The 22,222-nt window shown below is 36.7% G+C and overlaps 1 protein-coding gene across 1 annotated transcript in view; it reads right to left on the reverse strand.

Moving 5' to 3' along the window:
* The window catches only part of Cps1 (carbamoyl-phosphate synthase 1), a 109,831-nt gene extending 88,488 nt beyond the window's left edge, over positions 1 to 21,343 (reverse strand). Inside the window, exons 1-4 of the mRNA XM_005361429.2 lie at positions 21,062 to 21,343; positions 5,825 to 5,934; positions 2,526 to 2,670; positions 1,557 to 1,646 (exon numbers count right to left, since the gene is read on the reverse strand). Of these exons, the coding sequence (XP_005361486.1) occupies positions 1,557 to 1,646; positions 2,526 to 2,670; positions 5,825 to 5,934; positions 21,062 to 21,187 (471 nt within the window). The 5' untranslated portion in view covers positions 21,188 to 21,343. The remainder of the gene's footprint in view (positions 1 to 1,556; positions 1,647 to 2,525; positions 2,671 to 5,824; positions 5,935 to 21,061) is intronic.
* Between the last annotated feature and the right edge of the window lie 879 nt (positions 21,344 to 22,222).

Below are 22,222 nucleotides of genomic sequence, written 5' to 3' on the forward strand. Positions count from 1 at the left end.
CATTTTGAAATAATGAGGCATGTGTGCATGCATATATATTGTTTAAAATATGTGTATAATTTTTTGTTAGGTACAATATACATTTTTTAAAATCTGTGTTTTAAAAAGTCAAATCAGTGAACTTTATAAGAAAGAATTATGCCAACCAATATGTCTTGAGTCAAAATTTTCTGATACACAGTGGGTACTCAACACAATTTTTTCTTAATTTCTGATAAGCAGTGGGTACTCAACATAATTTTTCTTAAGGTTTGTGTTGTATAGTTACATTTTTCTAATAATTGTCCATCCTATTTATTAGTTAGTCAATACATCCTTTGGTTTTCTTTTCATTTTTTATTAGATTGGATAAAGACAGCCATGGTCTTCATATATTGAAAGCACACTCTAACAAGGTTGAAACTAAAATGATTAATTTTAACATAAAGAAAATTGAATGTGTTAGCTAACACAAAGAGTATGTGTGTGTATGTGTGGGTGAGGGAGAGACGAAGAGAAGGAGACACAAAGAAGGAATGGAGACAGAGAACAAGGAGAAAAAAGAAGAGAGGTGTAAAAAGAGGAGGCAAACAGACAGACAGAGGAACGCAAGGGGGAGACTGAGAGCTAAATAACCATACAGAAACTAGCTATCTTCCAAATCAAGATAAATAAAGATTTAATGGCTGAGAATAAATCAGTGGGGACACAGGACACAACAGAAGTGCCTTCTTGTCTTATAAATTTTAGGAACTAAGACCTAGGAATTCAGGATCAATATTTTTGTTTTTAATTTTTACTTTGTCACAATTCCCAATAGGTGAACCCTCATTGGAGAATCAGAATTTCCTTGACATAGCATTCATAGGTACAGGATCAGCAGCAGTTGAACAAAGCCAGCTACAGTAGCAGTGAAGATGAAACTAAACATCAAAGGTCTGTCCATTGAAGAATCCCTAATACTCAGGGTGAATTCTCTGATAAGGTATTAGCACTTAAACTATGGAAAGAATGCAAGGTTTAACAGTTTTTCCATATAACTTTAAGTGAAATTATATCCAATTAGTTTATCATAATGTTTAAAACTCAAAATACTTGGTGAGAATCTATTTATACTGGTAAGAATTAAAGATAACAGAAAATATTGGATGGAATGATTATACACCCTACACATACAGCTCATAGTTATAGTAGACCTTGTGCTAGAACCCAGAATGGGGGGGCTAAACTACAGATGAAATTGGAGGGTGACTAATATTTCTCAAGAGAATGGAAATTTCTAAAATGTTCCTTGTTGCATTTTCTAAATGATTAACACTGCTACAACTGTGTCGGCACCACCTAGTGGATAAACTGAAAAATGCAGCTCTGTGTATTCAGAGCCTGAGTTCTGGAGAAATTGCACAATATACAAGATTGTGGTTGATGATGATGGTGTTGTTGTTGTTGTTGTTGTAAACCCCAAAGTTGCACAAACATCTTCATCCTCTTTATTTAACGTAGTTCCAGACCTCCCAGGTTTCCCCCTAAACCCAGTAACCAGTCACCAGAGAAACGAAACTTATCCAAGGTCTCACCCTCTCCTCCTGTAGCCATTGCCCCAGACTCTTGGTAGCCAGCCAATGGTTATAGTCATTACTGTAATTCAGCACCAGCAGGCCTGCCACCTAGAAAGACAGGCAGACACTTTGAAAGGGGATTCACCAAACATGCATTTCCTGTGACTCAACTTAAAGGTTAAGTTTGTACTTTTTAATGTATTTTTAGCCATTGATAAAGAGTCTTAAAACTCTGAAGACATGATGTAAGAAAAAGCTATCAACACTTTTATTTAAGTTTATTTTTTTTTCTTAACAGTCCTTTGGGAAAGCAGGTTTGCCTTCCAGGCAAATCCCCAAACGAAGGGACTGTCTCTTCCAGACACAATGTGCCTTTCAACTATTTAGCTTATCAATAATATAGTTTGCAATTAGTTATTTAATGTGCATAATAGATAAAATAACCTTCTTAATATACATGCAAAAAAGACCGAGGAAACAGAAATATCAGACCCACGCTCCTCTGAACAGAACAGTAGACAGGGAGTGAAGTAAGAATGTCAATCTTAAATTGTTTATATGCTCATAATCCAAGATAATATCCAAATATCCTTGACTAGAGAATCTGAATATGCTAATTTTCTAATCACCATATAAATTACCTTTTATTAATACTTAAATTAAAAGGCAATAAATAGTATGCAGTTGATTATCAAACTTTCATCATTATTGTCTCATTAGCTAGACATGCAACAATATTTTATGTGCTAAAATAAGTTTCCTCCAATGCATTAAAATCTAAAGTACCCTAATAAATACTTAACAAAAAAAATAATAAAACTTTAACTTGTCAAGTTGAAGAGTATCCCCATGTACGTAGGAATAAGGTTGAAATGTGGATTTATTACATAGTTTTGGAAGAGAAACTTTGCCTTTCTTATATCCTTAGAAATCAATCAATTAAACATTTCCATCTGGAGACTCTCAGCTCAACATCACAGGTACTACCTTGATTCCATCAGACTCCATGTATTTGTTAAGTCCAAACTCATCTCGTGCCGTGGTGTCAGGGGCACCACCATTCCCGATAATTGGGTTAGCCATGGTGAGGATCTGCCCCTTGTAGGCAGGGTCAGTAAGTGCTTCCGGGTATCTAGGAAGATGTGGCAGAGGGTATCAGGCATACAAGTGTAAAACCATTATGTATGGTACAAACATTTTCTTAGTCTCTGAACCATTGAATCAAAAGACTATGAGGTTAAACTCCTAAAATCTGACTTTAGGCTTTAGCAATCCTAAAGAAATTTCCCGAGGATGCCAAATTTTATCCATGATATGCCTAATATGAGCAGAAAAGCTGACTCTGATGCAAGGGTAATTTTCATGTTTTTTATTCTTTCACTTAAAAATTTTTGAATTTCTTTAATAATGTTTTTTGGGATTTTTTTTTACTTAGTTTGGTTATGTTTTTTGTTTTTTGTTTTGTTTTGTTTTGAGACAAGGTTTCTCTTTGTAACAGCCCTAGCTGGCTGACCTTGAACTCATTGAGATCCACCTGCCTCTGCCTCCCAAGTACTAGGGTTAAAGGCATGCACCACCACAGTCTGGCAAATATTTTAATTTTTTATACATTGTTGCCAATTTAATATTTGCAGATATTTTAAAGGCTTCCACAGCCTACTAGATATTGAGAAAAAAAACTGATACTTACTGTCAAAGACTAAAAGTTTCTCAAACTGATTAACCATCAAAAAGCTGAACATAATTTTTCATACGCATTAGGATATTGAAGAATAACCCATTGTGACAGTGACAGCCACATGGGTGCATACAGAGATGAGAATACAGTAAAGAAACAAACTAAGGCATCAATGCACAAGAAAGAATAACTCAAGAATATTGATTTTAAAATCATTTAGAATTGGAATGAAGCTTACAAATTTGATAGTTATTATAAACTTGAAAAAATATCACTCACCTACAGCATTACTGACTCAAAAATTAACTATTTTAAAGTACTGAAAATGGAATTTGGAAGGAATGCAGAATTTTAAAGTGTGTGTGTGTGTGTGTGTGTGTGTGTGTGTGTGGGAGAGAGAGAGAGAGAGAGAGAGAGAGAGAGAGAGAGAGAGAGAGAGAAATACTATGTGGGGAGGGGGACATTTTCCCATAAATACTAGGAACTAGCAACACTTATTCCATGCACTTGAAGATGCTTTCTTTTTTCCTGCCCCCTTACATTTTGTCTTCCTGCAGACTGAGAACAAATCTCGCTTGTGGATTATTACAGCAAGTGTGAGTTTAGGTGCTGATCAGGACGGAATCGACAACCTTGAAACCAATCCAATACAGCTCAGATAGCAGTCAACATAAATTTCTCAACCCCTTCCAAGCTAAGTCCTACCAGAACTAACTTTGTCAACAGAACACTTTGTCTTCCCGTTCCACCTTCCCCGGAGAGATGCACGGACTCAAGCTTCCATCAGCTTGTTTCTCAGATGCCTCTCACCTGTCAGCAACTAATAAATTTTTAACCAAGGCTTATACACAATATAAACGCATTTCTTGAAGATGAAAAAAAGCTTAATTATAACCATGTTACTGAAAGAGACAGACAGTAGATGAGATCTACATATCTCAAAAAAAAACATAAGTTCTGTGGACTAATCCAACACATGAATATCTCTTCTACACCAAGAAAAAGGCTTTGAATTAATTTTATCTTCCTTGGCTTCTTTCTTTAAGGGACCTGGCCTTTTCCTTAAATACAGGCTCATGGTACTCTCTAGTGAGTTCATAAATGTAGCACGTGCTAGAGAGCTACAGTGTTGAAAGCAAATTAATCCATCAGGTCCTGTTTGACTTTTGTGGTGTGACAAGATTTATTACCCGTAATCTATCTCCAAGAAGAAAACTCTAGTGCCCTCCATCATTCTGATCTCTATTAAACAGTTGTTTGTTGGCAGGTATATTAACACAGCTAGTAATTAGTGTTGTCGAAAAGCTTAAATGATTGCCTGGCGAAGCAAAACTTTGCAAACAGGTTTTATACACTGTAATTTAATGTTCTCACCACTGGGGCTGATTTTAAAACCACTAATAGTCTTCATTTTACAGAGAGAGGTGAGGATTAGGGAAACTGAACATTAATAATATCATGACAGGCTTGATCTATCAATACACTCAGTATCAGTTAACCCGATGCTCCTTTCTCCTTACAAGGCTAATGTGAATTTCCCTGAAGTGTTCATCAAATATCTCATAGAAAGCTAGCTGACTGACTCTCTAACGGAAACCTTTTAAAATAATAGCGTCCTATTTTTCCTAAAATACACGTGGTTTAAGTCTCCAGCTGTCGTACTGTGTAATCTATCCCCCTTGCTTTGTACACAGGGAAACTGACACTCCAAAAGATTAAGTAAGGTTCAACATCCCATTCTCTGCTACTACATCCAGAGACCAGAAGTGCAGTCTCCTGCTCCCCAGGTTGTCTAGGTAAGATCAGCCACATGAATTATATAACAGTTCTCATTGTAATTGTCACCCATTCGTTAGTAAATCTTAAATACTAAATTGGGTCATAATAGATAACTATTAAAAATACTAGATACAAAACTAAAGAGATGGCTCATGAGTTAGGAGCATTTACTGCTCTGTTGGCGAACCTAAGTTCAGTTTCCAGCATTAACATTAAGCAACTCAAAATTGCCTATATTTCTAACTCCAGGGAGATCCATTCTCTGGTTACCATGTGTTCCTTCACACACACACACACACACACACACACACACACACGAATAAATAACAAAAATAAATAAATCTTTAAATAAATATTAGATATGTGGGCCTTGTCACTACTGGCCTGTCTTAGTTTATCTTATTAATTCATCTTTTTTATTCAAAGGCAAAATTATACAAAATACTCAAGTGTTCTTATTAAATGTGCAGGAGTGGGTTTAACTTCACTGAGATGATGCTTTGTCTTTCCCATGCTTCAAGTTTCACTGCCATCAGATAAATACTTCCCCATTTGGGAGTCTCAACTGATGTCTTCATAACATACATTTCTAGGATTAGTTTACTTCTATTTTGTTTAAGGGGCCATGATGCTTCTATGTTCTATTTCTTTTCCAGGAACAGCAAGTATGTGTCTATACCTGTCTCCAGGCTGGCTACATAGGAAATACACAAAGCCCTATGGCACTACAGTATGCAATTCAAAGGTGCAGTGATTTCAACATGTTATCATGAGTTACATCACCCAGGTCTTCTACATAGAGGGAAAAGCATTTGGACAGAATACTCACCCTCCTAAGCCAGTATTAAAAACCACTTCACCAGCAACTGAGGATGGATGGCCAAAGGAGTAACCTTTCATCTTCGTTCCATCTTCCAGGACAATGTGTGCTGTCTGTGCCTAAAGAAGTAGTTGCATGAATCTCAGGGGAAAAATTAAAACACCAGACATACAGAGAAAAATAAAATTCTGAAGATAAAGTATCCAGGCATAAATAAGCATACGGCAGATTTACTGAAATCGTCCTACCCAAGCATCGGGCTGTTCTGTGCCTCTTGAAACCTTTCTCCAAATAGATGGTTTCTGTTGCTAGCAGGTGTTTTGCTTTGTTTTGCTTGGAAGAGGAACTGAAGCATGTCGATGCATTGCCTAGTCTAAGGCTACTTTGTAGAGTTGTTGGCAAAGTAGAAACGCTTCGTGTTAGCTGGAAAGCTACCACTAGTGACTTTTTGTCCTTAACATTCCCTATCTTTGCTCAAGTATACCCTTAAAGGAAGGCTGTGAGCTTACAAAGGCATCATGAATTATACCATATAGCTCATGTTCACGCAGAGGTGTGGAGCTAGAAGGAATCCTTGAGATTACCTATTAAATTATGCTCCACAGAGTTCTGGTATTTGATGAAAGCGTCCCCGGGGCTGCCCTCTCCACACCGTGTCACGGTTGTGGAGAAGTTGAAGCTGTATCACTCCATTAATACTGATACAACTGCAAACCCTGTGGAACACTCTGAAAGCATATTGTATTTTGCCTTTTTTTAGAGTTAATTATATCCATGTCTGGTTCTTGCTTTTGGCTATGGGCATCCTGAATTTGATTACTTTGCTGTCTTAATCTTTGAACTAGCTTCTATAAAATTCTTGGCTAAAAAAAGGAACAATTAGAGAAACTTATCTAAGAAGCAAGCAAACAACACCCAGTCCTCATAAATACTATAATCCTATTGTTGAAACAATTTAGATCTCAATATCCTTACAGGGCAAGGGAGAGGAAAAAAATGTGTTAGACCACAGTCCCAGGAGACACTATAGTCCATTGTAATATGTGACATAAAAAAAAAATAAAACTCCATAGCAACTGAGGAAATTGAAATGACAAATTGGTATTTGATTGCATTAGACAGAATCTCTTTTAGGATTGATGTTAATCTTGGGGTTATGTTTTTAAGGTTCTGTATCTTTTAGTAGTTACATCCTGATAATCATAAAGTAACATATCTGAAATTTGCCTCAAATAATTATGTCAGAGAAATAGATACAATTATACATGAAGCCAGTCTGGCCATGCACTGAACTTGTTGGAGACTGACTATCCTTTCTGTGAGGTTAACTGAGGTCATTGGAGGGAGAGATGCACCAATTCTCCACTTTCTGTCCCTTTCCCGGGTTAGGACTGCAATCGTAGGGTCTAATCCCTGCATATCCTGCTTTCCCACTTCTCTCTCTGTCTCTCGCTGCCTCTCATCTCTCTGTCTCTGTCTCTCGTCTCTCTGTCTCTGCCTCTTGTCTCTCTGTCTCTGCCTCTCGTCTCTCTGTCTCTGCCTCTCGTCTCTCTGTCTCTGCCTCTGTCGCTCTTCTGTCTCTCTCTCTGTCTCTCTCTCTCTCTCTCTCACACACACACACACACACATTTACAAACCATTAGGTATTTAAAGATTTGATGCTAAGATCTTTGTTTCTTTATTTCTCTATCTTGGTAGCACACATTCAGTTTCTCAAGTGTTAAAATGCAGAAGCCTGATATTTTTCAATAATAATGTCTGCAGAAATACAATCCTTCCTTTAAATCCTAAGTGCTCAAATCTCTTGCCATTAGAATGATTGTTCTTGCATGTCAAATGGAGTTTTGATTGCCTTTCATTCAACACTGTGCTTCTAAATTTCAATTATGTATGAATATATATATATATATACACATTATACTTATATGCAGAACTATTTTAGTGTTTCCTATTAAAATCACATTCTTTTAAATAGGTAATTTATTTATTTTATTTTAAGTTAAAAATACAACCTGTGAATTTCAAGTTTGTTTTCCTGAGAAAGATGGAATATGTTCTGTACTGTTCATTGGGAAAGGTTTGTGTGTGGAAATGTGTGTGTGAGAGAGAGAGTGGTGAGGGCCACAAGCTCAGCAGTCCATTTGTTTGGTTTCACTCTATCTCTCTAGATACCACATTAAGAACAGTCTGGGAATTGCCCATCACAAGGAAACCACAATGACTGACATCAACTGATACCAGTGGTGATGAGATTTCTCTGTCAGGAATTAGCTTAGTACATATCCAAATTTCAATCTGTACCTGGAAAAATCAGTTCTGCCTGTTACTCCTGTAAAACCTTGTCATTATTCCATAATTTGTTTCGATTATTCAGTTACATTTGTGCAATTATAATTCAAGACAGAGGCCAATTATTTTAGGGATTGGAAGTGATAATGTTCAGGGTATTTCCAAAGATCGGTATAAGATACTCCACAGAGCCGGGTGGTGGTGGCGCACGCCTGTAATCCCAGCACTCGGGAGGAGGCAGAGGCAGGCGGATCTCTGTGAGTTCGAGACCAACCTGGTCTACAAAGGGAATTCCAGGACAGGCTCCAAAACCAGAGAGAAACCCTGTCTCGAAAAAAAAAAAAAAAAAAAAAAAAAAAAAAAAAAAAAAAAAAAAAGATACTCCACAGAGATGGGTCTCAGCAGGGGTGTTTATTGAAAAAAACTCCCCAGGTAACTCTGACATGTTTCACTAGATGAAATCCTTTGGTCCTAGTAATGAAAATTCACTGTCAAAAAAAAACATTTTCTACTCAAAATATTATTTTCTGTTGTTGAGGAACTGGTGTGTAACTGACATGTCTTCACAAAATAGAAGAAAGGAAGTGTGTTCTTAAATAATATGTAACTTAAAATAATGTACTTAGGAAGGCTTGCCTGTGAAGTGCAAATTCAACTACTTATACTACAGTTTATTGGCCTTATTTTGAGCTTGTCTGCCTGAAATGTCACCTAGGCTTATGTCTTCTTCTTCCTTCATTTGACCTACCCTCAACTAAGACTTTCAGATTATCTGATCTGCACATTAGATGGCACTTAACCATTTTAAAGGAAGGTAAAAATTCACAGAAACTAAATCCTACTCTTTGCCTACAGTTCTAGTTGGTATTTTTTTTTTCTCATCTCTTCATGGAACTGCTTCCCTCTCTGCTCTCCTTTTCTGAGATACATCCGGAGAGACATTTACTGCTGTCTGAAATAGTCCCTGAGAAAGTGTTCAATATGTCTTTTGCTCCCTTAATTATATTTCTTGTTATTTTTGGCAGTTTTTATAGACCTTCCAATTCTCCTTCCCACTACACATTATATTGTTACAAGGCTTCTGTTTATTGCTGTAGTACACTTTATATTCCTTAAACTATACTAGCCTCCAATGACTAAAATGATGAGTGCCAATTGACTTATCTATGAATTGATGGAGAACTCTGAGCAAGGAGCTATTATTTAGAGTCCTCTCTCCTAGATAACAGTCCCCAAATGTTGTTTCCTTCCAGAGACTTTATGAGAATTCATCTTTTACCAAAAATTTCATATTTTTGGAGGCTCTGTCCTGTCAAACAGAAGTGCATAGCCTAGGAATTAGATTTCTTTTTATTAAATTATTGTTTAAATGCACACTACCAGAGCATGTTAATCCCTTGAAAGCTGAAAATGTGAGGGAAAAAATCTTAATTGAGGGATGTGTGTATGCTTGCAGAATGTCATGAAAGGCTAAGAAAAATCAAGAAACTTTTAATGATATGATCCCTTTATGCTTAATAAAATGTGTATGCCAATGATACTATTAAGGCAATCAAGTCACGAACATCATTGAGCCTCTGCCACAGGTTAAGTACTTGAACTCTGGAGATTCATAGTGAGTGTCCCTAGACTCTCCATATATTGAAAGAGCTAGGTACTTTCCTGATTTGCAAAACAGGAAAGAAAAACAAAACAAAAAAAAAACTTGAGAAACAGGCATGAAAGTGTTCCTGAAATCTTAGAAAACAAAAATACATAAAATACTATCCTTTTCTGGGGGGGGGATTTTTTTTAATAAAAGAAGTCATGTTTTCCTCCCCATGCTTGAGATGATAACAAATAGAGCTTCAACGAAGAAATGATTAGCGAATTTTGCATTTCAAATCTCAAATTTGAAAAGCCCTTCAAGACTTTGCTCCAATGTCACCTTTCTTTGGCTCTCCCTTGATCTCTGTTCTTAAAATTACAACCTGCCTCTCACTACTCCCTTGTCCTTGGCCAGCACTTTGGCCATGATTTTCCTTGCTTTCCAAATGCTCACACAGTGCTGTTTGCTGTCTTGTTCTATCTGAGGAAGTAAACATAAAATGACCAAAGTGTGATATCTGTTTTATATGTCCCCAGCTCATCTATTTTATTACTGGAAACATTATAAGTTTTTTTCATATACTTCATTTTCACTTTCAACATTTTATACCTTGATACATTTGTTTAATTTTTGGCTGAATTGTTCTTTCAAAGGTAAATGCCTGATGCTCTAAAGAGCATAAATGGTTATTTCTGCTAATGATTCAAACTAGGAGATACAAAACATCTTAGAGTTGTCATTTCCTCCTTCATCATCTCTTGATAGCATCTCAGAAGGAACTACTCTCAATCCACATCTGGTCCTATAGGCTCAATAATAGTTACTTAAATAGTACACCAATTAACAGTAGCACTAGGCACCTAATTCCTAAAAATTAATAATAGTGAGAGCCACAAGGAACTAGTCGTCACCCATTTGCTTCTATGCTTAACTCTATATTGCATAAAACTGTGCTACTACCCAAGAGAAGACTCTTTCCAATTTCTATTGTGTCCCTATTGCTCAATTTACCTGTGATGTCTCCCTGCTTCTACCTACCCTAGGCAGTACAGTTAAGGCTTTCTCAAATATGTATTGGTGGACACTAGTCTTCAATTAATCAGTTAGCATGTGAGCTCCTTTTTCTGTGTCATTTTTTAAGTGTGTTACACTTAAGAAATACCTTAGCTCTTTCTCTTTCCATCCTTCGTGAGTCAATGCTTGATTGTTTCCTGTTTACATCGCGGTTGTCCTTCCTAGTGTATAGGCTATGCCACCAAATGATTGCAGAAGTCAGAATTAACACTGATTGCCTTGTGTTCGCTGCATTCTCTCTGCATGTGTCTGTATGGAAATGGTACGTGGGTGTGTGTGAATATATGTGTGTGTGCATGTACACATGTGTGTTGTATGTATGTGTCTTTGTGTTATAGTTGTTTAAGGTAAGCTTACTACTTCCTACTGACCTTTAGAACAGAAAACCTCAAGCCTAACCCAACATTGTAAGCCTACAGAAATATTTAACTGTGGGTCACATAAAATTGCAGTCGAACTTTGGGAATACATAGACTTTGGAGTATCATGGGTTTTTTTTTTTTTTTTTCGTTTTTCGAGACAGGGTTTCTCTATAGTTTTGGAGCCTGCCCTGGAACTAGCTCTTGTAGACCAGGTTGGTCTCGAACTCACAGAGATCTGCCTGCCTCTGCCTCCCAAGTGCTGGGATTAAAGGCGTGCACCACCACCGCCCAGCTGTATCATGTTATGAAATTAAAATTCACATGATATTGTGAAGTCATTTTGATGCCTACTGAATTCTGGTTCTTTTTATCAATCTTCATCTTTCCTTGAGTGAGGACACATGTTCTACATAGGCTGATAATAAAGGATAAAGGGAAAGGAAAGCATCAATTGAGGCTGAAGATAACTCTCGCCTGCCAGTCACACCAGCTTTACACACCATCTAGGCGTAGTGTAGGTAAAGCTGTCAGTAAATTCTAGAAGCTTCTCAATCTTTGTCTCACATTTTCCCATGACTCGATTCCACTGGTAATATTAATAACTAGCTATGCTATCTAGAAATATAATACTCCATCATTAGCCAAAAGGAATAAAATTGGATTAACTATACATAATCAAAGCTATTTTATCTACTTTTTATATAAAATGATGCCAAGTATCTTTGTTTTAATTCATCTTATGAATTTAATTTAAAAGGTCATACACTTGAAATATTGCTTCTACAGAAAATTTCTAAGTAGCAAATAGTTCACTTTTCTCCTTCCATTTAAAATTGAAGCTGCAGGAGCTTTATCTTTGTGGTTGTCAAGGTTTATGCAGAATGCTTGATACATCCTTGTCACTGGTAAATATTTGTATAAGTGATTTTTAAACTACTGAAGGGAGTATATACTTGAAATTTTCTCTAGTGTGATTCATGTAGTGAGGTTCCTCTTAACACTTGTAAATGGAAGGATTACCATTTCTAAAGTGTGTCTTCTAAGGGTAATAATAGATCTATCACTGCACACTTTCTGCTGCTTTAATGAGAAGCTAGTATAACCCAAATCTGCTGAACATAGTTGTCTATGTTAACTGAAGTCTATGTGCAGTTGGACAAACAAATTGAAAATTTAGATTTAAAAATGAAGTAGCTCCTGTTCATGCAAAGGCATCCAATTTCAAGTACAGTCATGAAGTCCTGTCGGAACATTAGCCTATGAGAGTACTTTATGTCTCTCAGAGTTCTGCCCTGACCATTTCTGAGATAGATTCTCTGCATAGCAATGGTTAATAAGAATGTGCAAGAGAGTGTCTCTATAGCTACTCATGGATTTGCTCATCTAATCCGCACAGAAAAACAATGAGGTTGCTAACATTAAAATCTCTATTTTACACTTGAGTTGACAGAGCCTTAGGGAAATGAAGATCATCACACTGGTAATTGGAGGAGCAGTAATTTTTTTTTCTTTAGTCCAGCCAGCCTTACTTATTACTTCTTTCTCCTTTCCGCTTTACAGTTTTTTTTTAAGAATAGTTTATAAGTAATTGTATCATGAAGTCTAATCTGTTTGTAAGAAATGTTGGTTCAGAATTCCTGTGGATGAGCCAGAAGGGGACTGGGGCCAACTAAGAATTGCATCTTTGGATCTGTAAATGGTGGGAGTGAAGTGGGCAGTCGTTGACGGCATCCTATAATCTCAGAAGTTTCTGTGGAGTTTAAGAACTGTGTGCACTTACTCCTGACCCTGAATTTTCAAGCTCTGAAGACAGCTATACCCACAAATACTAACTTAGGTCAGATTCTTTTGTTTTCCCCTCAGCCCTTCTTCCAGGAAGGACTTTCTGCTGTGCTGTGAGAAGCCAGGCCAGGGGACTGCTTCCTATTGTCAGAAACTCATAAACTTCCTGTTGGATTTTATATCTGGGGACTGAGCCACGCTGGGGACCAAGGAGCAGACTCAGTGAGAGAAATTGACAGATCCCAGCTTCCTGTTGACTTGACTATGATTTTGTCACGTTGTCTCCCAGTGTGTCTCTGACAATACTACTTCCAGAAACTTCGATTTACTGAAGCAAGTCCAAGTCAGGGCCTCTCCTGTATTCCACCCAATGCCTTTCCAAGAGATCCTAGCTCACAGGAGGCATTTTCACCAAAACACCCATCCAAGCTAATATTGCTCTGAAATTGGTCTATATTTAAGGGTGGACACACAGCTGAACACAATCAGTATGCAGTTGGATGCGGTGACACACATGGAATCATGGATTCTCAAAAGCAGGTGCAGAAGGATGATGAGCTCAAGATCAGTCTTGACTATATAGTGAGACCTCAGCTCTTAAGACAAAAGTAGAAGAACAAAAGAAAAGATTGTAGAAAACATGTAGGCATGTTGTTTGTATCACTAAACACAAGTACAGCATGCAACTCCTTAAAGTTTATATGCACATGCACAGAGTTAATTTTCATGATTGAACTTGAACCAATGTTCAAACTATTTCTGTAATAAATAATATTATCTCTCCCCGTTCAAGATCACATTTGCTCTCTTCCATGCCAGTAATTATATTTGGAAAATATGTAAAGAACCTAGAATAAAAGAGATCAAGGATTTGGTCAACATGGTTCTCAAGGAAGATTCATTCAAGCTAACTTGACCTCTTAGTCTAAACATTATAGACACTATGGATCTGGAAGCCAAGGAGGTTAAGAATAAGTTCTCAAAAAGTACATTCAGGGATCTGGAAACGCAAAACCCTCTATGGCCTACTAATACTAAATGCTAGTTTTAACTACAAATTTTTGTACAACTGTGCATGAAGTTATAAACATTTTTCTATACATCTAATACTTTACTCCATTTATACAAATTTAAGTACTATATTCATTTTAATCCCCTGCTTTATGTAATAATATTCATATCTATGAAACTGTGTTATATAACTATCCACACAATGTCCATTCATAGTTACTTTTAGTTTGAACATTCTAAACTAAGTCTAATTGTGTGTCTTCTATTATGAACCTTGGAATTCTTTCACCAGTTAGGAGTAATTTTTAAGGAAATACAATTTTGTGCAAGAGATTTGTCTATAGCTGCTAATTCCAATACATTTTCCACATTTTTTTTGGTTTGCCCGTACAGACTTTAGTGTTGTTGTTCTACCATGTCATAAAATATTTTAATTCCATTAATGAAATTTTCTAAAGTATGATTATGCAAATATTATCACATTACTCCTAAACCACTCTTCTTTTTAGGGCTCTAATTTGTGATCAAAATTAAAGTTCATTTTAAAACTACATTTACAGGCTTCTTTTCATTTTTGCATGAAGTGACTGATTAGCTTTATAAGGCTAGAAACAAATAGCCAGAATTCTTTAAAGCTCTCAGTTTGAGATCACATTTAAAAGAGTCGATAATTCAAAGGCTTTTCTGTAACCAGAGCAATGTGACAGTTAATAACAGGAGCCACACAGCTAAGTTTCGCTTCTGAATGCTGTTCCAAGTATCCCTGAGGTTAGTCCTAAGAAGTATATTCAAAACGGAAACAGAATTTATAATTAGCCTATAAGGTTTCAAATCAACCCCATGTTTATTACTTCTGACTGTGTCTTTGCATTCCTTGTAGTGTTGTTGATGTTTTAAATCTCTTATTTAAAGACACAGGAAACAGGTAGAATGAGTCTTTTCCTGTATTTGAAAATGACCTTGTACTTTTGCATTTGGAAGCACACTGGAGGAAGTAAAAACTGGAACAGTTTGCAAACTGAAAAGCAGCGCATACTGTTACAGCACACAGAATGGTTTTATTGAAGGGGAAGGGAAATATCAGCTCTAAAGAGCACTTTCCTGAAACACCTTATTTGTATAATTTCTGACACCCATATAGAACAGAAATCCTTATTGACTCCTTGATCTAAACCTAATCTGAAAGTCCAACAAAATAAAAGGAAGAAAAAAGCAACCTTATATGACATTGGGTTAAAATTCAGATAGTTGGGTACTGTGGCATAAATAATAAAATCCCAGCAATGAAACTGATTCAGCAGATTCTAGTGACGGCTTCAATGGCTACAGCCCCAGGATAAGAAGCAAGCAGGAAAAAAAAAAAAGTCAGGTTCAGAATATCTATTGGTGGGGAGGAAAGGGAAGGAGAAAATTGTGCAATTATACTATAATCTAAAAAGAAGAAACAATAAAAAAAATCTATCTATTTGATGATCGGGGTCTCTTAAAGTTCTAACCACATTTTCTGATAAACTTCTCAGATTGTGAAAAAGAACAGTCTTGCTAATTTGAGTACTTACACATCTGTGAAATGGGAGGAGTGATGAAGCTTCTGCCTCTAGGTATTCATATTTGCAAAGAAAATGCTTTGTGTGTAGAGCTTTAAACCACCTGAGCAATGCAGTGCACAAAATATTTGGACGGAAAGCATTATAGAAATAATAATCGCCTTAAGCCAGGAGGAGAAATAAAAATGATTTGCTCTGGGTATCTGACTGTATTGCCGTTAAGTCATTTATCTAAGTAGGCAATTTGCATATCAGAGAAAGTAGAGGCCCTGTGCGTTTATTTCCATTTTCACCATAGCCTCAAGCTATATAATATATTTTATTTGTGGCTAACCTGATGTTTCATAGCTATTAGTTCACTTCAGTACCCAGCCTCCTAAAACATACATCTGAACTAAACCTTGGAAAGCCATATTTTTATGAGAATTATTATGTAAATATTACAGTAAAAACTAAAGATCATGAAGTTTTCTTTGGGGTAAGTGAAATCTTATCTTTTCATTTGTGGAGCTATGCTGTCATAATATAATTATTTAAATCCATAATTATAGCACAATTTGCTATCTTTAAAATATTTGATGTTCTTTGCATTTATGAATGCTTAACGTTTCAGGATGTCTGAACATTGTAACTGTAGCAAACAGTTAAGCCTTACAGCGTCAAAGTCCTCTGGTTTTAGTTAAACATCAGCTAATGCAGAAGATAAAATCACAAGGTTAATTTTGAACAGCCCCATGTTCTGGGCATTGAGGAACAAAAGAGCCAGATTCATAAATAATTTTTGTTTTAATTTATTTCACATAAACAAAGCATAGTATTTATAAAGATCCAATTACAATTCTTCATAAGTTACGTTTTTAACAATCTTTAAGTAAGTATATGCTATCGGACAAATAGTTATAAATTTGGGAGTATCTAAAATAGTTTCAGCTAATTTTTACTTTGTACTTATAAATTAATATGGTCTCATTTTTAATTTTATAACTTAGATAAAACATAGTAAAATTCTGTAGCTATACATTAACACTATTGATTAATTAATGGCAATTTCACCACCCAACACTTCCTTAAGAAATTAAAGAGCTTCCCAAATGGCATTTAATAAGCTGAAAAGAATAAAGAAAAGAGAGTGGCCTCAAAAATATGATCATGTTTTGAGCTTGTCTGTACACATGAAGAAAAGCAAGTGCAGGCTAGAGATTTCCAGCCTATAAAGTCACAGCAAGTTCGACCCTGACTCATGATGCCTTTCCTGAGGCGCCATCATTGTAAAGACATTGGGAAATACTAGTGACATCACAATGGCTCAGTCTTCTCCTAAGGTGAGAAAGAGAACTCCAACTTTGTGTCACCTCCAAGGGGACACTGGCAGTAGGACTGCAGCTCGCAATCTCAGCAGGTCAGAAATACAAAGAAGGTTTAATAGAGGCGTGAGGACATAGAAATGATTCCATTTCCACAGCAGGTAAAACGCCTCATCTCACCTATAAACCATTAAGAAGCCTTCTCAAGCAGAGCAAAGGAGGAGTTGAAAAGAAGCTAAGGAAACACGTAGCTCAAGACCAGGCTAGACCTTTCGATTCTTCTTAATCAGAATTCACAGCTCCTGATCCAGACCAGAACTATAGTAGGCCAATGAAGTTCCTAGGGTTCAGCAGTAGGGGAAGCACTCTGTGACCCTAACAAAGAGTCCCTGCTCCCAGAAATTCTGCCCCTGGAATCTTACTCACTACCCTCTCTTGTAATTTTCCCAATGCTTATATGCAAAGATGCTCAATTGGCCAAAGCACTGTCAATGGTAAGCAAAAGAATGTGTGCTTCAAGGAGACCAAATGTGGGTAACAGAGACAGGAAAGTAAAAGAGAGGCCACCTCCCGACTAGAGAAAACATGTGCATCAAGAACAATAAGGTTACCTCTCCTCTGAACTCACTGGACAATGCCCACTTGGGACTTAAACATAATTTCTATTGAAAATTTTGCCTTAAATGATGATTGCCTCATAAAATAGCAAACCTTGAACATGTATGATAAGCTTGCCCCTCTCCCCAAATATTATACAAAAAGTCTCCAATATACTAATAAATTTTATTTTCTATGGATGATTCAATTCTGGTTGTAGGACTTTTTGTAGTAATCAGTTACTACTCAAATGACAAAGACTCCTCCTGAGAGAGCTAAATGGGGACTTCTCTGTTGGAATCAGAATATAGTCTTACAAAATGAAATCCTTCAAAGGACTCTGTCACATCCAGATTGCTGGAGAGGGTACTCAGATATTAGATGCCTGACTTTGATGAACACAGGTTCTGTTTCTAAATGTGGGTAGATTTATGTTGGAAGTGGTTCTTATTAGACATTTTTCCTATTCACAAGGAACTTGGCCTATTCAATTGAATATCTTTGATTTCCAAATCAATTTATAAGTACAATGAAAACAATTCAGTCTTGGTGTCTTTGAGAATTAAACCTTTACATTTATTGACAGAGACTATACATTCATTACTACCTGATTTTTGCCTATTCCTCTTTCTTTATTTTTGTATGCTATATATTACTCTGTATTCTATATATTCTTCTATATTGTACATTCAATATAATTGCTGATCTGTCCAATAATGGAGGGCTGGATAAAGTGGTGGACAAAACTGGACATTTTTATACATTTTGCCTTTTAATATTGCCTTATTAATAATAAAATGGTCAATTTTTGGTCCTCAAGTCATATTTGTTATTAGAAATATCTTCTTAGAGATTAGTTTAATATTTAAGCAAAAGAAAAATCATCGTAATAAATGCGTAAGGGTTCTTATCAGGTATCATGTCATTGAAATAATTTGATGACATGAGGACACAATCTGAAACCTGTACTAAATCCTTCTACTAACGTGGATGGAACATAATTTTTAAGTATCCATCTTACATTTTAAAGTGTCTTACAGGCTTCAGTATTGTGTGGTGATCACGCATTCCATTTCTCACTTCCTATGATAAAATCTAAGTCTAGAGAACAAGTGAATTACCAAGGTCAAAGTAATAAGAAATGTATAACCGAGGCTAGAATCCATATTTTATTTTATTTCCCAGCCTCAGTATCTTCCTCAATACTGTTACAACTGGCTGAATATAATAATGCACACTGGGCATTTTCAATGCTAATAGAAAAAAGATTATAGTCTCTAAAACTTTCATATGTTATGGTTGTTGATCATTTATACCCTTGATACCAACTTTTTTTAAAACAAGGAACACCTTGAAGTCTCTCCTTCCCTATGAGGGAGATGCAGTTGGGGCCAGTGGCAACACACATTCTGTAAATATTAACCACATACAAATACGCAATGAAGGGTCACAGAAAAACACAAGTGTGTCACCGCTATAACTCCCTCCCTTTTTCAGCACAGGGAGAAAGAAAATGACCTCCACTGACAATGGAAAAGCCACCCGGCTTATAGGACAATGCTTTCTGATGTGCGTGTCTTTCACAATCCATTTACTGTCTGGAACTAGCTGTCCTGTCACTAACCTTTTGAAACTGCACCCCTGTCCTTCACTGACGATTATGGAAATATATTCTAATGATTTTAACTGTCTTTACAACATTGTACCCATCTCAAAAGAATAAATTGGTTATGTATTTCTTAGACAATTGAGTTTTTAAAGAGAAGGTAAAATATATAGCGAGGACTATTTCAAAGTAAGTGAATAACGCAGGTCCCCCTTGAACTTGTTGGGATTTTAATTCACTAGTGTGAAGCTTAAAGACTTTCATTTTTCATGCCTGGCATTCCTCCAAAATTCTGGCTAGTAATGACTACATGTGAGTAATGGCTTCTACACCTTGAAATGATGGCTTATTCCTCTTGCAAATTTGTCATTCTTAGCTGTGAACTATGAAAGACCCTTGAAACAGATCTACCACCATGAGCTGGAACTGCTTTCCCAGGGGTCTGTCCACATAATTAGCTCATGTTGTGGTGTGGTTATTGTTGTATAGAATGGTTGCTGAGTCTGGGGAACTGACTTTTATAATCACTGTTGCTCCTAGCATTTTACCTGGCCACCCCATTGCTCTATGTTTTGTGTCTAACAGAACACGCTCATCCTTACCTACCTACTTCTGTGAGAAGAAAATATGTTCCAAGTGACCTGATATCACAAAGCACTTTGTGATAGCTGTAGGTGGTAGTGTTGTCATTAGAGTCTCTTCTCTTTATTGTGACATGCGACTGTCTTTAAGGCATTGAAAAGACTTAATGAAACCCAATCATCACTCTCAGTCCTTATCTAGGTACTGTGTCTTTGCTGGAGGTTTAGAATATCCATTTTCCTTCATAGCTTCAATTTTATAATCAAAATGAATCAAAAATCGTAGTTTCTTAGGCTTTGTTAGAGTCTTCTCAGGGTAGCAGACTCAAACTAACATACCATTGATATGAATATAGGTCTCCTTCTCAATCTCTCTTTTCGTTCCTTCCCTCTCTCCCCCTTCCTCCATCCCCCCTTCTTCTCTCCCACCCCTCTTCTTATCTTTCTATGTCTGCCCAACTCCTATCTCTGGAAACCAATGGAAATTGCTTGTCCCAGCAGATACCAGAACCCAAAGCCTCTGGGATCCTGACCCAAGCAACGTAATCAGGAAAATGTAAGGAGCACCAGGACAGTTTTTACATCAGCCTACCATGCATCCAAAGTACAAGCAGAATGCCCTATGATACTCTGACCTATTTTAACACAACAGCTCAAGAGGAATTTTTTCTACTTCTTTTTACAGCTCTTCACACTAAAAAGGGATGATATTGAAGCTACTGTGATCTGTTAAACCTTGTATTCTGTAAAAAAAAAAAAAAAAAAAACTCTTCATTGGCTAAGCTTCCACGGTGTAATTCAGACTTCTCCAGTAAGAAATATCTTCACAGCATGATAGGAAAGGGTTGAAGTTCCTTTAGGAATTTCATAACCAGAGGTGGATGGGAGGAGGGAAGCTATTTACTGTCCTACTCTGGACTTGCCCCCTCAGCTGTAGATATACCTGCACAGACTGGCTGTCAGCTGCTGCTTGTCTCAAAAATCTGATTCTGCAAAAATGAAGATCATAAATATTTCCTCTGATAAGAAAGTCAAAAGAACATGGAAATGCTATATTTCTCTCTGTGGAGTGACTTCCAAAATGAAAGATTCATAGATATTTTCTTTCTACATGTTTAAAATTTTATATTTCAGACCTTTCCAATGGTCCATTATATAACAAAGGCTTCACATACTGTGTGTGGAGGTGAAGCTTATGTGCATAGACGTGACCATATCTTTTGATTCACAATAAAATCAAAGCAGAAATTAAACTAATTTATTAAGTGTTTTTTATATAGCACACTTATGTTTTATATGCTCATAGGAACTGGAGTCATTCTATATTTGGTAAAGATCACTCCAATTTCATTTAGATAAAAATAATGCTAAATAGATTCTATGTTAAAGCAATTACTAATAAACAACACTTTGAAGCTGTATTCGAAGCTGTATTTGCTCTGTCAGCACCCCTGCTTGTCTGTGCCAAGGGCAGTGGTAGCAGAAACAAGAAACAGGTCTTTTACCTTCACAGAAAGGAGCCTGATGCCAGGTCTGGAGAAGTCCCATTGTCGCTTCGCAGTCACACTGGCGAAAGCCGAGCCGCTCTTCAGGGTCCTCACCACTTTGCAAGCTGCCAAAATCCTCGTCATTTTGAAGAAATTTTGTGACTAAAATTAAATCACAAATATTTCCTGAGATTTTTGTTATCCAATTTGTTTTAAATTAGAGTGAAAGAAAGGCGTGTGGAGACCATGCAGTTGAGGCTGGAGGCTGACAGTGATCTTGGACTTTCCATTCCTTCTGCCATTAAATGTCCTATCCCCGGCTCCTCCCCCTCTCAGCCCCTCCCCGCATGCTGATGTCCAGAGATGTTCTAATGGACGTGTCACACAAATTGCAACACAGCAAATGCAACCTTCTCCCCTGAAAATAATGCTAGTGTTGTAGCAAGCCAGCCATTAGAGGAGTTGCTTATGCAGCTGAGTAGGGTGACCCTAGAGCATGGTAAACAGACTTAGGGGTGCCCCTACCCAAAGGGCAGCAAAAGATCAAGCACTTTTCTGTGATGCAAATGGCATAGGATTTGCCTCAGAAGGTGTTTGGATCTCAAAGAAAGCCAACTCTGAACATATTTTGCTTGGGAAAAGATTATGAAAACCACATACAGTAAAGAGAACATCAAAATTTCCTTTTCCCCACAAATACACAAGAAAGCCATTTGAATTATTTGGGAAGAGGGGCACTGATGAAATAGTATATTAGATTCTTATTATGACATTTTTCCACTGTCCAGATTTTAAAACTATAAACAATAATTATCAGAACACAACTGGATCAAAGTAATCTACTATATACCTCGAAACCTCTCAAGCTTGTAAAATGTAAATAGAACACCAGGAAATAATGTAATATAAACATTAATCTTAATTATTTAGAAATTAAAATGTTGCCTAAAATAATCCAAAATGGGTATTCATGTTTTGAACTAAATAAAGCTACTCAAACCTTTAGCCAAAGGTAAGAACAGGTAGTCGAAAGGGTCACATTAGCTAGCAGGGTACGTTACTTAAACCAAGGGGATCTATAAAGAGCAGAAAGCCCAACAGCATTATCCTCAGATAGACCTGAAGACAAAGAAATGAAGGCACTGGATATTTGTTCATTATTATTTCCACAATGAAAGT

This window comes from Microtus ochrogaster, linkage group LG4, assembly GCF_000317375.1.
Source record: "Microtus ochrogaster isolate Prairie Vole_2 linkage group LG4, MicOch1.0, whole genome shotgun sequence".
NCBI classification, from domain to species: domain Eukaryota; kingdom Metazoa; phylum Chordata; class Mammalia; order Rodentia; family Cricetidae; genus Microtus; species Microtus ochrogaster.